General features: G+C 39.1%; 1 protein-coding gene across 3 annotated transcripts in view; it reads left to right on the top strand.

Moving 5' to 3' along the window:
* Positions 1 to 3,172: 3,172 nt before the first annotated feature.
* LOC131970309 (eukaryotic translation initiation factor 4 gamma 1-like) overlaps positions 3,173 to 14,420 on the top strand; it is a 50,724-nt gene continuing 39,476 nt past the window's right edge. The window contains exons 1-7 of one of the 3 annotated variants that reach the window (XM_059331669.1): positions 3,200 to 3,270; positions 3,475 to 3,596; positions 4,250 to 4,336; positions 5,644 to 5,676; positions 6,982 to 7,002; positions 7,620 to 7,814; positions 10,565 to 10,667. In XM_059331669.1, the coding sequence (XP_059187652.1) occupies positions 3,522 to 3,596; positions 4,250 to 4,336; positions 5,644 to 5,676; positions 6,982 to 7,002; positions 7,620 to 7,814; positions 10,565 to 10,667 (514 nt within the window). In that variant the 5' untranslated portion in view covers positions 3,200 to 3,270; positions 3,475 to 3,521. Of the gene's footprint in view, positions 3,271 to 3,474; positions 3,597 to 4,249; positions 4,337 to 5,643; positions 5,677 to 6,981; positions 7,003 to 7,619; positions 7,815 to 10,564; positions 10,668 to 14,420 lie in introns of all 3 variants that reach the window. The other 2 variants (XM_059331670.1, XM_059331671.1) reach the window with 2 other exon arrangements.

Raw genomic sequence — 14,420 nt, 5'->3', positions numbered from 1 at the left:
TTATGAACCTGCTACAAACATACAGTATAATTCTACACTACGCTACTCTAAAAATAGTTTTGCTGTATGAGAGTCTCCATTTCAGCGTACTGTTTCAGCCTCATGGTACCTTACATATTGATGAATAAATTAGGGATGCATAATGGTATCTGTAAATTATCATCCATTAATGGGGAATTTAAGACTACATGATATTCTTATTATGAAAGTGGATAAATTATGGGCAGATTGTATAGAGGTGAATTGTTTTCATTGACCTGTTGCACCCCTTTTTCTGACTTGCAGTCTATATTTAAGATATAGTTCTCCAAAGTAAAGGGAAGTTAAGTGAAGCCTGAATCCGTGTATCATTCGTTCTTTACATTTTCAATTGGCAATCAAAAATCAAATAATGAAAAATTGACTTGTTATTTGTTTTTTACCATAACACAAAAAATGAATAATAGCTTGTTTTTTCATATTTCGATATTAGGCTTGGATCAAAAATACGAAATGGAAAAATGGGCACCAGGACTGAATTTGATTTTAATATTTAATTGGTCGGGTTTATGGAAGGACCTGTAAGTGTGACTGCGGCCAAGTGAGTCGTCATTCGCTTCTTCAGAGTCAAACCAGCCAAAATAACCAGTCAATTTTTCATTATTTGATTTTTGATTGCTAATTGAAAATGGAAAGAACGAATGATACAGGGTTTAGTCTGCCATTACTGGAGCGTTTTGTGTCGCTGTGTTACAGCATCAACACACTCTTATGTTTCATTCTTTTTTACCTGACTTGATCGATTTACCAGCCCAATGTGGCATTTTACTTGCTCCGGGTAATCAGGAAGGGCACTCCATACTGTTGAGCCCTGATTTGACAGATTGGGTGATTCATTTTAATTTTTAGGTGAAATGCTCTTGATAAGCCAAAGTATGTTTTGTGAAGTTTTTTTATGTACTTTTCAAGAAAAAAGGATTCCCAAAATCCCCATCCTGACGATGGATTGGAGAAATGTGGTATGACTCAACTGGCCAACTGACTTTAGTAGTTTAGCTGATTAGCCTGCAACTGTCCTGCTCTTATTACATACATGTGAACTAATGGACTCACAGTTTATTACATTAACAGCGGAAATCAGGCTTGCAGTTAAAGATTAAAAAATACTAAAGATACAGCTTGCAGCCATTACTTGTTTAGTCAGTTAGTGGGTCATGTGCACATTTATTAACTTTATGATAATTGCTTAAGTCAATTTTCAAGCATTATTTTATGGTTCCAGCTTCCAGAAAGTAAGAATTTTCAGCTTTTATTGTCTAACATTAGTCAGTTGGATATCCCCGGGTTTTAGACTGTTTCATGATCACCCTGGAACCTGAATGAAGATAACCTTTAGTTGAAACTCTCATGTTAAAAACATATTGTACAATACAGTTTATAGTTTGGGAATTTATTTAGCTAGAGAGCCAAAAGTGATTTAAACATGGATGATCATTTCAGTTCTGATTCATTTCAGAGTTGGTGTGCTAGAGGGAAGTTTCTGCCATACAGGTGCTTGTATTTACGGGAAAAAAAGTTTTTCAGATAATTAAACCCTGGAGCTAAATTTGTCTGTTGTAATGTCAGCCACAGGAGTCATTTTAATGATCCCCCTGCTTTACTTAATAGAGAACATCGCTCTGGTGGACCTTGTTAACAAACTACCTGGATTAATCTCATATAAACGGACAGACAAGGTTGTTGTTTGAAAAACTTTTTTAAATACTAGTTAAAAAATGCCATTGAAAGTTTTCAAGGTCTGACAAACTCTTGGACATTTGGAAACATTTTTACCATTATGTTTTCAAAGTATGAAAAGCTTGTAAAATAAACAAAATGATAATATACATTAAATGATGTGGGTGTAAAGGGATTCTGTAAACCTTTTAAAGCTTTTTGCAATTGCATAACAATTTAGATGAGAGAGGCCATGAAAGTTTTGGTTTAGGTACCTTGACAGTGCCTGAAAAGTGATTCCAGGGGTTCCCAAAGTTTGCCATGCCAATGATTAGCCTCCGGTTGGGACTAGTGGTCGACTGATACGGGTTTTTTAAGGCCGATGCCGATACAGATTATTCTGACATCAGTTTTAACCGATCCCCGATATGTGTGTCCGATTTTTTTGGGGCCGATTCTTGAAGTCGATATTGCCTTTTCTCCCCCCATTTACATGATAAAAATGACACAATGATAACAAATGTTACACAAGTCTCAATTTAAACAAAAGAAACATTTATTAACAAAACAAACAAAACTAATTGATCGGCAAACGCAAGCATGTATCGGCCGATGCCGATAAAAGTAAAAAGCGCAAATATCGGCGACCTCTAGTTGGGACCCCCCTGTTACAGTTAATTTAAAAAATAACTTGTCCATTATGATGGCAAAAATGAAATATACAGCTTATTATTTTTTTAATACTTATTAATCAGTACTTTTCTGTTATAAACATTCCTTGTCATTTCTGTCCTAATGTTCAATAATATTAACAGTACTAATATTAACATACTTTCTTTTAGAATCTTTCTCTTCTGTTAGGCCTATTCATTCATTACATTCATTGTCTTTTATTTGTCTATGATTTCTGTCTTAACACCATTCAACAGTAATATTGACCGTAAATATATATATTTTAGTATTTTTCTCCTGTTATTCATTCACTACACTCAGTGTGTCTTTCTTCACAACAAAAACAGTCCACATTAAAGTTTCCATGGGACCCCCACCTTGAAAAAGTGTGCTAGGCCACAGCTTGGCTCCATATAAACTTCCTGTCAGCTGATGTCATTTACATACACTGAAATAGGAAACAAACTGGGACACATGGAATGTTTCTGTTGTAAAATGGTCTTTTGGACTGTGACCTTGTGGACTTCTGTTTTGTACATCGTAACTTCTTTGGTTGAGAAAAAATAGGTTATTGTAGATGCACTGGAATTCTATTCTACTCCTTCTTTAGACACTTTATATTTTATTGTATTTTTATATTTTATTGCTTGAAGTATGCCTAGGTTGTTATTTTTATTTAATTGTGTTGTCATTGTCTATGTGTGTAATGCTGCTGCTACACTGTAATTTCCCAGCTTGGGATAAATAAAGTATATCTATCTATCTATCTATGCTGTAAAGTTGTTGGAATAAATGCTTTTTGCCCACACATGCTCTCCTTGACAAGGTTTCTTTTTCTGTCTCTATTTAGGAAAAAACGTTCCTCAGTGTAACTACACTCAGGACCTTAAAAGATTCATAAATGTAAGTATACAAATGAGCTGTGACTCGTAACAGGAGGGTTTTATCTTCCAGTTAAATTCACCGGATTGTTTCTGCTGCACATTGTATTACACTGTCGTCCTTTCGGCCTCACCACCACCACTGTGATACTGAATGTGGCAATGACTTGAAATGTAATTTTTATAAGCATAGATCTATTTAACCCTTTGTTCTCTCATTTGTCAGATTTGTACACAGGTCCACATCTGCCTCCCCATGCAGAACTCCATGAAATGAATAAAGCACCACAGCCTATAACAGGACCCCCCTCCACCCCCCACCCTGCCCCCTCCCCTGGCCTTTCACAGGTAAGGAACTTACCGGCTACTTAACTTCCTGTTTTGGCTCTTTGAAGATATGTTGCTCTGTTCCACTGTGTTTCTCAAAGAAAAAGTGCCGTCGTGGCAGTGTTTGTTTTGACATAATGAAAAGCAGATCGCACAACAATGTACTGTCTCTGGTGGAGAATGGCTGCAGCAGCCGCAAGCCGTTCTTTGGTACAACTGTCAACAGTGCAGCAAAACGTCCCACAACACAGCCGTTGTGCTCCATAGTGATTTGTGATAGTGTCAGAAACGACTACAGCTACGTTTTGCCACGATTTTAACTTACACTCTTGCCATCACAGCTTCTTCATCTTTACCAGGCCTACAAAATCTTGTGGTAGATACCCAGTGGTTCTATTTAAATTAAGAGTTTAATCAAATTCAGATACCCCCCCCTCCTGCTTAAGGTACATTGTGTATTCCAAAGAACAGACTATGCCCTTCTGCTCCCCATTAACTTAAATACGAAAAGATGCTGATATTGTATAAAAGCAGAATAATGTGACCACAGAAATCTGCCTGAGTATCCATGCACTTGTTGACTGCTTGTCTACTGTTCTCCCTCGCCTTGTTACTCTCTGTTCCACTTGCGTCCTACTTTTCTGCCGTTTGATGTCACTTCCTGTTTCTTGCAGCCCTCATTCCCCCCCGGGCAGTCCCCTTCTATTGTGTTTGCCACCCCACCGCCTCCACAAATGAACCCAACACCACAGCCCCGACAGGTAGGCCTGGACCACTGCTCACCCTGCCCACAGCACACCTGCAGTGGTGATCTTTGCTTCATTTTAGAAAAGAAATGAAAACGAATTAAGATACTAAAACAACTCAAATGCATAGCTTTGTATTGTATATTTTGATACCCTTACTTTTTTCAGATGAGTAACAGATAAACAAATAAGGATAAAACAAAGTTTGGGAAAGTCTTTTCTTCCCACTGCAAATGTCCCCGTGTTCCAAGTTTGGCATAATTGCTGCTCAATGTGAATTTCTTAGAATGCCTGCATGTCTGTCTGCCTACTTCTCATGAGTTCTGCATCATTTTTGACTGTCAGTGTCGTACTGCACCACTGCCGAGTGCGCAACATGCTTAACCCATTGAAGCCTGGAAAGCGGATACGTCGTTTTGTAGTATTTGTATAAGCTTTCAAATACTGAAAAATCGATTATTTGGTAGGAAGAGTTGACACTTCTGTTGAATTTCCAGAAAAACTTCAGGTTTTAGGGGCTTATTTTAAAATCACCCAGAGGTTTTACAGGCAGTTTTAGGCGTCAATGGGTTAAACTGACCCAAACTAGTCTGGCTGTGACAGTTTTGTGTATTCCTGCCAAACCACTGCGGTCCAGTGCACACTGAACACATGTACACTGATGCGCTGTTAGCAACATTTAGCACAACGTGCTGATTTGCACGAGAGCTACAATACCAGCCTGTTGATAGGGAACCCATTTGGTCAGTGTCAGCTGCAACAGAGAGAGATTTGTGTATCAGACGAGGAAAGTGTGTTGGCATTGCTTCATCGTTGTAGAATAAAATACACATCCAACATGCTAACGCCAATTGACACCCTCAATACTTTATTAAAACTCTTTACTGCTGAAGGTTTCTGTATGACTGGTGGCAGTTCAAGCGAGTCCAGCTTCATTTGCTATAATCAATTAGAGCTCAAACAATAAATCAAGCTTTAAATATTATCTTATTCATAGTTATTTGTCCTTTCCCTTGAAGTCTACTGTAATGTTCTGGTTAATTATGTATCTGTATAATTATTTTTTACTGTTTTAATGATTCTTAAAATGAAATAACACCACTCTGTAAATAAATTGGTAAACAAAGTGGGGTAAAAATACTGTATCAGTGTTGGGAAGTAGTTTTTCCACCGATTTCAGACTGTCTGAACAACAGTTTTACTGTTAGTTTTAAGTGCAGCTGTAAAGGTGCAGAACTGGAAGAAGCCTGTCAGTGGAGAGTGATGCATGAATCTTATGCTTTTGTCTTTAACCTCTGACCTGTCTGCCTCTCCTCCTCTAGTTTGCCCCAGGGCCCCGACCTATACACCAACAGGTACTAACAGCACAACTGACTAACATGAGGGGGATTGGGTTTTTTTTAACCCTGTATTATGCCTCATTTCCACTGTGTTCTACAGATTCTACTCAATTGGACTTACTCTTATTTGGTTTTCTATTAGCAAAAGTTGTGAATAGTACCTAGTACTTTCTTTGGTACCAATATCATAACTTAAAGTTATATGATACTTTTTCAGAAGAGGGATTTTCATTTTATATTTCACCTCCTGGACCTGGAAATGCATTTAAGTGCTTCAGTGGATTACAGATGTAGCTAAATATAAGTGCATAAGAATGGCCTTTGTAAAGGTATACCTGAAAACAGGTGATTCTCCATCCTTCATGAAGATGTTATTATTATTGTAGTCATGCTGACATTCAAGTACATTTTTAGGTTAATTTTAAGCAAGCTTTTGACATGTAGATGACAGTCTTGCAGATTGTTTTCCAGATCAGTGCAGACGGAGTGAGGTTTACTAACAGTCATAGATGCAGACTCACTAGTCGTGTTTCCATTTAATTGTCAAACAAACTTTTTATACGTTGTAAAATCAACTGCTTTGGAGCAAATAAACAAGGCAACAGTGGTTTCTACAGAAGCCGGCACCGCTATGCTATGCCATGCATGCCTACAGTCACCCAGTCAACTGAGAAGAAGTAGAGGTCGCCAACTGTAGAAAAACAAAAAACCATGGCCATCTAACGCATCTATTGATTTCTGGACTATGGTTAATCTGGCAACTTTTAGCAATTTCTTAGCAATTTTTTTAGCATTGGCCAGAGACGATGCTGACAATGGAAACAGCTGATTAGTTGTGTCAGTTAAATGTTCTCTATGTCAGACCTAAATCGGCATATGCCTTTCAATATCTCATTTACCGCATTAACTCTTTTTGATAAAGGAAAAACATCTAAAGAGTATTAATAATAAAATAAAAACATGAGTGGAAACATGGTTAGTGAGCACTTTGATACAAACACAAACAAGTCAAATTCAAAGTCTCTTTCTGCGTTGAAAAAAAGTACAGATTTAGGTGATCAAATGCCCGTCTTTAGTAGTTATAGTCTTTGAGTTTTAGTCTCATTTAAAAGTAACCAGTTGTACTTTATTTAAATGCACTGCTCTGATATTCTCTGCATGCTGCTTGTTAATTCACGGCTTGGCTCAGAAGGAACAGCTTCTGGGCGCTTTGCTCTAACTGATTGTGGTGCTCTCTTTTTCTCAACCCTTCTCTTCCCACCCTCTTCTTGCTTCCATTTGCTGTGTCTCTGTGTGTGATCTGTGTTTGCGCTGCTGAAGGGAAGCTTCAGGTCACTACAGGTAACTTAATTTCCTCTTTCTTCCAGTTTTTCCCCTCCCCTTTTCCCCCCTCACCATCTTGAGAAGTGCATATGTGTGTGTCTAATATTTGGCAGTGTTGTGCTTTGTTGGCTCTGTGTCATTTCGCTGGCTGCGGTGGTTAGCTCCCAGGCCAGCAGCAGAATGTCAATGAGGAGGCTCTGAATGAACCAGCATTAGCTGCTTTATCTCTCCTGGCAGACAGGGCCAATATGTTTCCAGTTGGAGGCTAGCCACAGATTCATGGACAAAACTATGAGCCTAGCTATTAGGCTGGACAAGCTAGCTCCACTTGCTCCAAGAGATAGAATCATAAGAGGGCGGGGGGAGGGAGGATGTTTTTTATGTTTGAGTTCTCAAAAAAAGATAACATAACTCCATTTATCTTTCTCTCTCCCTGACCCCTTTTCCATCCTGTTTCTCTTGTGATTCCTCTCTTTTGTCTTTTCCATTATTGTCTACATATTTTCTCTGTCCTCTCAACCACTGTTCACTCTCACCTGTCCGTGGTCCGTCCCTACTTCCTACTCCTCTGTCTGTCTGTCCCTCCACATTTCTCCTTCATTTTCCACCGTGCCCCCCCCCCGCCTCCTCTCTAGCCCTATTACACCAACAGGGCCAACCTGCCTCCCAGCAGTGGGCCTCGGGGTGTCCCTCCCACTAGTGGCCCTCGGCCTGTGACACCCACCCATGTCTACCAGCCGGGCCCTGGCTCCCAAATGATGATGATCCCCGGGCAACAGTTGCCCTTCCCCAGCTCGCCACAGGGACCCGCTTACTTCATACCTGGACAGGTAGGGGGCCTAGAATGGTTGTTCTAGTAGTAATGCTGCCAAAGTCCCTTTTTTTTTTATTGTAGCCAGATGGTATATGAGCCGTGCCAAATTTGTCCTCATATAATCTCTGTAATACATAGCTTTTGTTTTATTTTGTCTGGTTTGGATCAATTCTGTAAACACTGTCTTCACAAAACATTTTTGTTGCCTTAAAATGGCCTAAAGCTGTGTACTGTGAAAAGAAGGAAAAGTATGCTGTGCAACCCTATATTTGCACTCTATTCAAGTCAAGTCAATTTTATTTATATAGCCCAAAATCACAAATCACAGATTCGCCTCAAAGGGGTTCAAAGACTGTACATGTTATGACATCCTCTGTCCTTAGAACCTCACAGGGAAAAACTCCTCGAAAAACACTTTTAACAGGGGAAAAAGATGAAGAAACCTCAGGGAAAGACAGAGGAGGGATCCATCTCCCAGGACGGACAGACGTGCAATAGATGTCGTTGTACAGATCAACAGAGTAGAGTAGAGTAGATAGAGGTTGAGGGATAGGGCTGCAACTAACGACTATTTTAATAGTCGACTAGTCACCGACTATTGAAACGATGAGTCGACTAATCGGATAATTATTATTTTTTTCTTAAATTTAGCATGAAGTTGCTTTAATTATGTGGCAAATGATAATAAACACAAGAAAGATGGGTACTTAAATGAAAAATGCATCTTTTATTCAACAATTCAGCTGCTGATTCATACAAAAAATAAATAAACCTCTGTCCATTTTTTCTGGACAGGAAAATGTGTTTTATAAAACTGTATTTCTGCTCCATCAAGTGGGTGGAACTGGTTCTGGGTTCTGGATGTAGTCTGTGTTGAACTGGGCTCACCTGTTGGAACCTCATATCACAGACCAGCGCCAGTACTGACTCAGTGAGGAGCCTGTTGCTGCTGCACATCTGCTTCTTCTGCAGAAAGGCTCCATGCTGGCTCTCTTCTTCAGACTGCATGCATTTAATCTAAAATACGTTCGTCAGGCATAACGTTAAAGCTCTCTTTTAAAGCGGAAAAATGCGGTTATTAACGAAACTTATCGGCTTGAATGTTACTTGAATCTTACCGAGGCGAGTCAGACTCCGTTTGGTTCAACTGCCCGACGTGCTTTCTATTTAAGTGCTTGTGCATCGCCGAGGTGCTGCCGTGATGCGCAGGTCTGCATTGCAAACCTTGCAAGACATTTTTTTTATTGGCCGTATCCAGGCTAAAATGCTCGTGTAGCTGTGTTCGACGCCGCCATTTTTGTGTACATTACCTCCGGCAGAGATTGTAATGAAGTGAGATGCCTCACTCTGTTGGAAAACCACGTCTGGCGACAATAGTCGACAATGGAATTCATTGTCGACTATTTCTATTATCGATTTTTGTCGACAACGTCGACGAATCATTGCAGCCCTATTGAGGGAGGGAGGATAGAGAGAGACTGTCGGGATGGAGAGAGACAGAGAGGAGCAGGAGTTCTGGGAGGAGACAGAAGCAGGTGATGGAGCGCCACCATTGGCCAGTAGTGATGGTGAGTGTAGAGTGGACCAGGAGAGGAGCATTCCCACCTGGGGCTGAACCAGATCCACGGCAGTGAGAGCAGCAGGAGTGATGGAGCAGGACAAGAGCTCCACACCCTGTGAAGAGAGAGCAGAGAAAAGTGGAGAACTCTGGGAAAATAAAAGCTTGTGTCATGTATTATTGGGACATCAGAGAGAGAGAGAGAGAAGAAAAGAGGGACCGGTGTATCGTGTCCCCCGACACATTGGGCCTATAGCGGCATAACTAGGGGCTGGTCCAAGGCCTCAGCCAGCCCTAACTATAGGCTTTGTCAAAGAGGAAAATTTTAAGTTTACTCTTAAATAAAGAGAGGGTGTCTGCCTCCCGTACTGAGACTGGGAGATGATTCCACAGGAGAGGAGCTTGATAACTGAAGGCTCGGGCTCACAATCTAGTTTTAAGGACTTTCGGAACCACAAGTAACCTAGAATTTTGGGAGCGTAGTGCTCTAGAAGGGTGATATGGCACTATGAGGTCTTTAAGATATGATGGTGCCTGACCATTTAGAGCAGGGGTGTCAAACTCTGGCCCGCAGTGTAATTTTATTTGGCCCGCGAGCCAATATCAAATTATTATATTGTTATTGTACTATAAAAGCTGACCCGCCGGTATTATACGGCGCATTTACCGCTAATACTAGATTTATTATTGTTATTTTATTTTTAAATGTATTAACCAGTTGAAAAACTTTATTTTGATATTTAAATCAGAAGGATGCAAATAGAAAAGAGGCATACGTTTTTTATTTAATAAATTAATGACATTGATGTGTTTTTTATTTGAAATTTGATTTTGCATGTCTGCACTATTTTGTTATATATTGTATGTTTATAAGCGTTGCTGGTTCCATATTTAATGTTAAAACAAAACATGTTTGGTATATATTAAAAGGTTTATTTGTTCAATGTGGCCCGCGGTTTTATTCAAGTTTTAAATTTTGGCCCATTGTGTATTTGAGTTTGACACCCCTGATTTAGAGCTTTGTAAGTGAGAAGAAGGATTTTAAACTCAATTCTGGATTTTACAAGGAGCCAGTGCAGCGAAGCTAGAACAGGAGAAATATGATTTATTTTCTTGGTTCTTGTCAGTACACCAGCCGCAGCATTCTGGACTCTGTTGCTTTTATGACTGTATCTAATGATATTGTCCTCTCTTCTTTGTCTCCTTAGTACCGGCCAGCAACCTACGTGACCACACCCCAGCAATACCCAGTCCAAGCAGGCACCCCCGGCTTCTACCCAGGCACCAGTCCCGCTGAATATGGTACTTATGGTAAGAGGCTCTACATGGGGCCTCACCTGAGCCACTCACACACACACACAGACACTTGACACATGAGCCATCACTGGCCCAACAAATTGCAAACTTAGTTAAGTCCCATTCACAAATGCACCGCAACACGGAACTTATCTAGAAATTACCTGAAGCAGTTAATTATCTGTTTAATAAAAAATATAACTAACATTAACCCATTGACGCCTGAAACTGTCTGTAAAACCTCTGGGCGATTTTAAAATAAGCCCCTAAAACCTGAAGTTTTTTCAGGAAATTCAACAGAAATGTCAACACTTCTACTAAATAATCGATTTTTCAGCCTCTGTAGCAGATAGAAATGAAATTCAAAAAGTATTTGAGAGCTTATACAAATACTACAAAACGACGTATCCGCTTTCCAGGCTTCAATGGGTTAAATACAGAAATTAAAGGACAGTTCGACCATTTGTTCCTAAGAGCACAAATGTCCCAATCAGTTAGACCGAACATGAAACAGCTCCTGAGCAGAAAGTCTGTTGTCGTGTCCAATCAAGCCGATGTTTGAATAAAGCATGTTAGTGTCTGGAGAATTCACAGTGAGCTCGTGGGTGTTTTGATGACCTTTCTATCATGCAGCTAGAATACAAACATCTGAGGGTATATACATGAAGATGCCGAAAAAAATGTTTAACTAGAGAGTTGAAGAGCTTTTGTTGTGTGCTACATGTGCGAAAGGGCAATGTCCACACATTGACACACATTGTCACGTGAGAAAAGGGCTTTAGAAAGCCAAATAATTATGAAAATGAAATGTAGTAGTGTCAAAACAATAAACACATAGCATATCACTTCTTGATTTAACGATAAAAAAGTGGTCAACAGAGTAACAATATGTTAAGCTAACAAATGTAGCCAGAACATCTATAAAGGCAGCGGTTTATTTGCCATTATTATTTTTATCAGGTTCACTTTTTGTAGTCCCTGTAGTCTTAATATTTTTCAGGTTCTCAGTTCCATCTTCTGTCCCGTTTTGGAATTCCAGTTTGTTTTGTGTTTCTCCTCATATCAATGTTTACAGAAGAGCACTTATCTTCCTCAAACAAAGTCAACTCCAAAAGTCTTGTCAGTTGTTGGGACATTTCCTGTTGCTTAGGACTAGTTGATATAAATAAGAAGTTATAGACCAGCAGGTTTAGAGGCAGGGATACATACTGTACCTGCTCTCAATCTGCTTTCTCTCGAACTGCAGTTGTGCAATGACATCATACAGGTATGAATCAGCAGAGTACAAAATACAGTAGAGTATCTATGGCCATAAAGAAATACTGCCAAGAGACATGTTGTTTTTTCTTTGAGGGGTGTGGCTACATTCTGGAAAATATGATGCTGACTGTCAGAGTCAAAGCAGGTTGAGGAAAAAGGAATGAGGAAAAGCGTGTCAGCAGAAAAAACATCTGCATTAAGCATCATAGAATTATGTTCTGTATATGTGACACTATGAGAGTATGTTACTCTAATGCAGGGATGGGCAACTGGAGGCCCGGGGGCCGCATACGGCCCGCACCCTCACTTGAAGTGGCCTTCAGTACAAATACATGCATTTGAGCATGAAATCTTAAAAGTGCAGTGTAAAAATGCACAAAATGACTTCTTGCAATTAATGTTGGTCTGCTGTTCTTGCACTGAAAAAAAAGAAATCACAGTAAGTGGTTATTTTTTATTTGCTTCAAACCTTTTGTATTCCTATTTATACTGTTATACATGTTTTGAGCATGGAATATGTTAAGTTACTGCGCTGTAAACATATTATTAACACAATTATTAAGATTGCAGTTTTATCATATCTGGTTAAATGCACTGTCCTATATGTGGCCCTGTGGTAGTGTTGAAGATTCCAGCATTTAGGTTGCCCATCCCTGCTCTAATGCATTCAAAGAATGTAGCTATCATAATTCATACACCTTATCATTCCACGTTTTTTTTTTTAACCTTATCTTTTTTTGTACCAAGCTGCTATCATATTCCTCCTTATCTACTACTAAACCCAGTAGCTCCACAGATGTTTGCTCTTGATCTCTTGTGCTGTCACGCCCTCTAGAGGTGACTATGTGTCAGTACAGCACAAGAAGTGATGATGCCCGGAAAACAAACTTGCTGACCCCCCACCGGCAGGCATCTGAACTATGTGTTGTCTTTGTTTAAACTGTAGCTCATCAGCAATAGAATGTGCTGGCCTGAATACAGGACTGTAAACACACGATTCATGCTATTAAGCTTCTTCGCATGTCATGCACATCAGACTATGTGCACTGTATGATGTACATGGTACTGTAACACTACCTCTGCACACTCTGCATATGCATGTTTAAAAAAAAAAAAAAAATGCAACTAGAAATTAACAAAAATATGTGTGCTCAATGGTTATTAAATCTATAAAATTGTTTGCCGACTCCATTGTTGACAAACCTCTGTCTAGTGTTTTCAGATAGCTGTTTATTGTTCTAGAGTTGTTGGTCGGTGTGAAATCGGCAGGCAAAAATAGGTTGGTTGTGTAAGTGTTGCTGGCTTATATTTAACTTTCTTTGTCAGTGAAGAAAAGATCCGGCAGAAAACACGTCATCAGACTCAGTTTAATAGTGTTAAATGGAATAATTTGATCTTTTGAGCCTGTTTACCTCAAATAGTTCATTTATTTAACTTATTGCCATTTCTTGTGGTTGCACAATAAATTAAACCCGACTAGTATTTGCAACAACTTCATCACAATGTGAGCATCTGTGCATTTGTGCCTTTCATCACATTACTGACATTAGAAAGGCCCGTTTCTGAATTGATAGTTTTGTTATGTTCATGTGTCATATGTCTGATGAATGGACATGCCTCATCTATAAAAATAAAGAATGTAAATAGATTTGCACAAAGTTTAGAGGATTCAATACATTTTGTAAGCGAAATCACTTCAGAGTATTGTAGAGGATTCAAGTTTTTTACCTTTTAATGACATATTTGAATGCACTAATTGTATGTTGCTTTGAATGAAAGAGTCAGCTCCATAAATGTAACGTATTAACCGTTTCAGGGCTGTCTGTCTATAAACCGTTATCCTGCCTTTCAAAATCTTTATATCATTGACTGCTGCCTCGGTTGACTATTCCAACAAAAACCCAGTGTTTTTAGTTGGGTTTTTTTTACACCAAAACCTTTGCCTTCTATCAGCAACTGATTTTTAGTGCACTTGAGTGTGGAGGCAATTGGACAAATACTCATTTAGTATGTGATGAAATGCACTTATTCAGAAGGTAAGCTGCTGTGTGTTTGAAAGGAAAGCTAGGTTAACTTAGGTTCCACAGTAATAGGTCTGGATGTGGAACTTCAGTAGCCTGGTCATAGCGTGTTTTTTTTCCCCATATACAGTACAGGCCAAAAGTTTGGACACGCCTTCTCATTCAATGTGTTTCCTTTATTTTCATGACTATTGACATTGTAGATTCATCAAAACTATTAATGAACACATGTGGAATTATGTACTTAACAAAAAAGTCTGAAATCACTGAAAACATGTCTTATATTCTAGTAAGCAAAGGGTGGTTACTTTGAGGAATCTAAAATACAAGACATGTTTTCAGTTATTTCACACTTTTTGTGTTAAGTACATAATTCCATATGTGTTCATTCATAGTTTTGATGCCTTCAGTGAGAATCTACAATGTAAATAGTCATGAAAATAAAGAAAACGCATTGAATGAGAAGGTGTGTGTCCAAACTTTTGGC

Source organism: Centropristis striata, chromosome 4, assembly GCF_030273125.1.
Source record: "Centropristis striata isolate RG_2023a ecotype Rhode Island chromosome 4, C.striata_1.0, whole genome shotgun sequence".
Classification (NCBI taxonomy): domain Eukaryota; kingdom Metazoa; phylum Chordata; class Actinopteri; order Perciformes; family Serranidae; genus Centropristis; species Centropristis striata.
The sequence above is the reverse complement of the archived record's forward strand: the minus strand, read 5'-3'. Positions and strand labels throughout refer to the sequence as shown.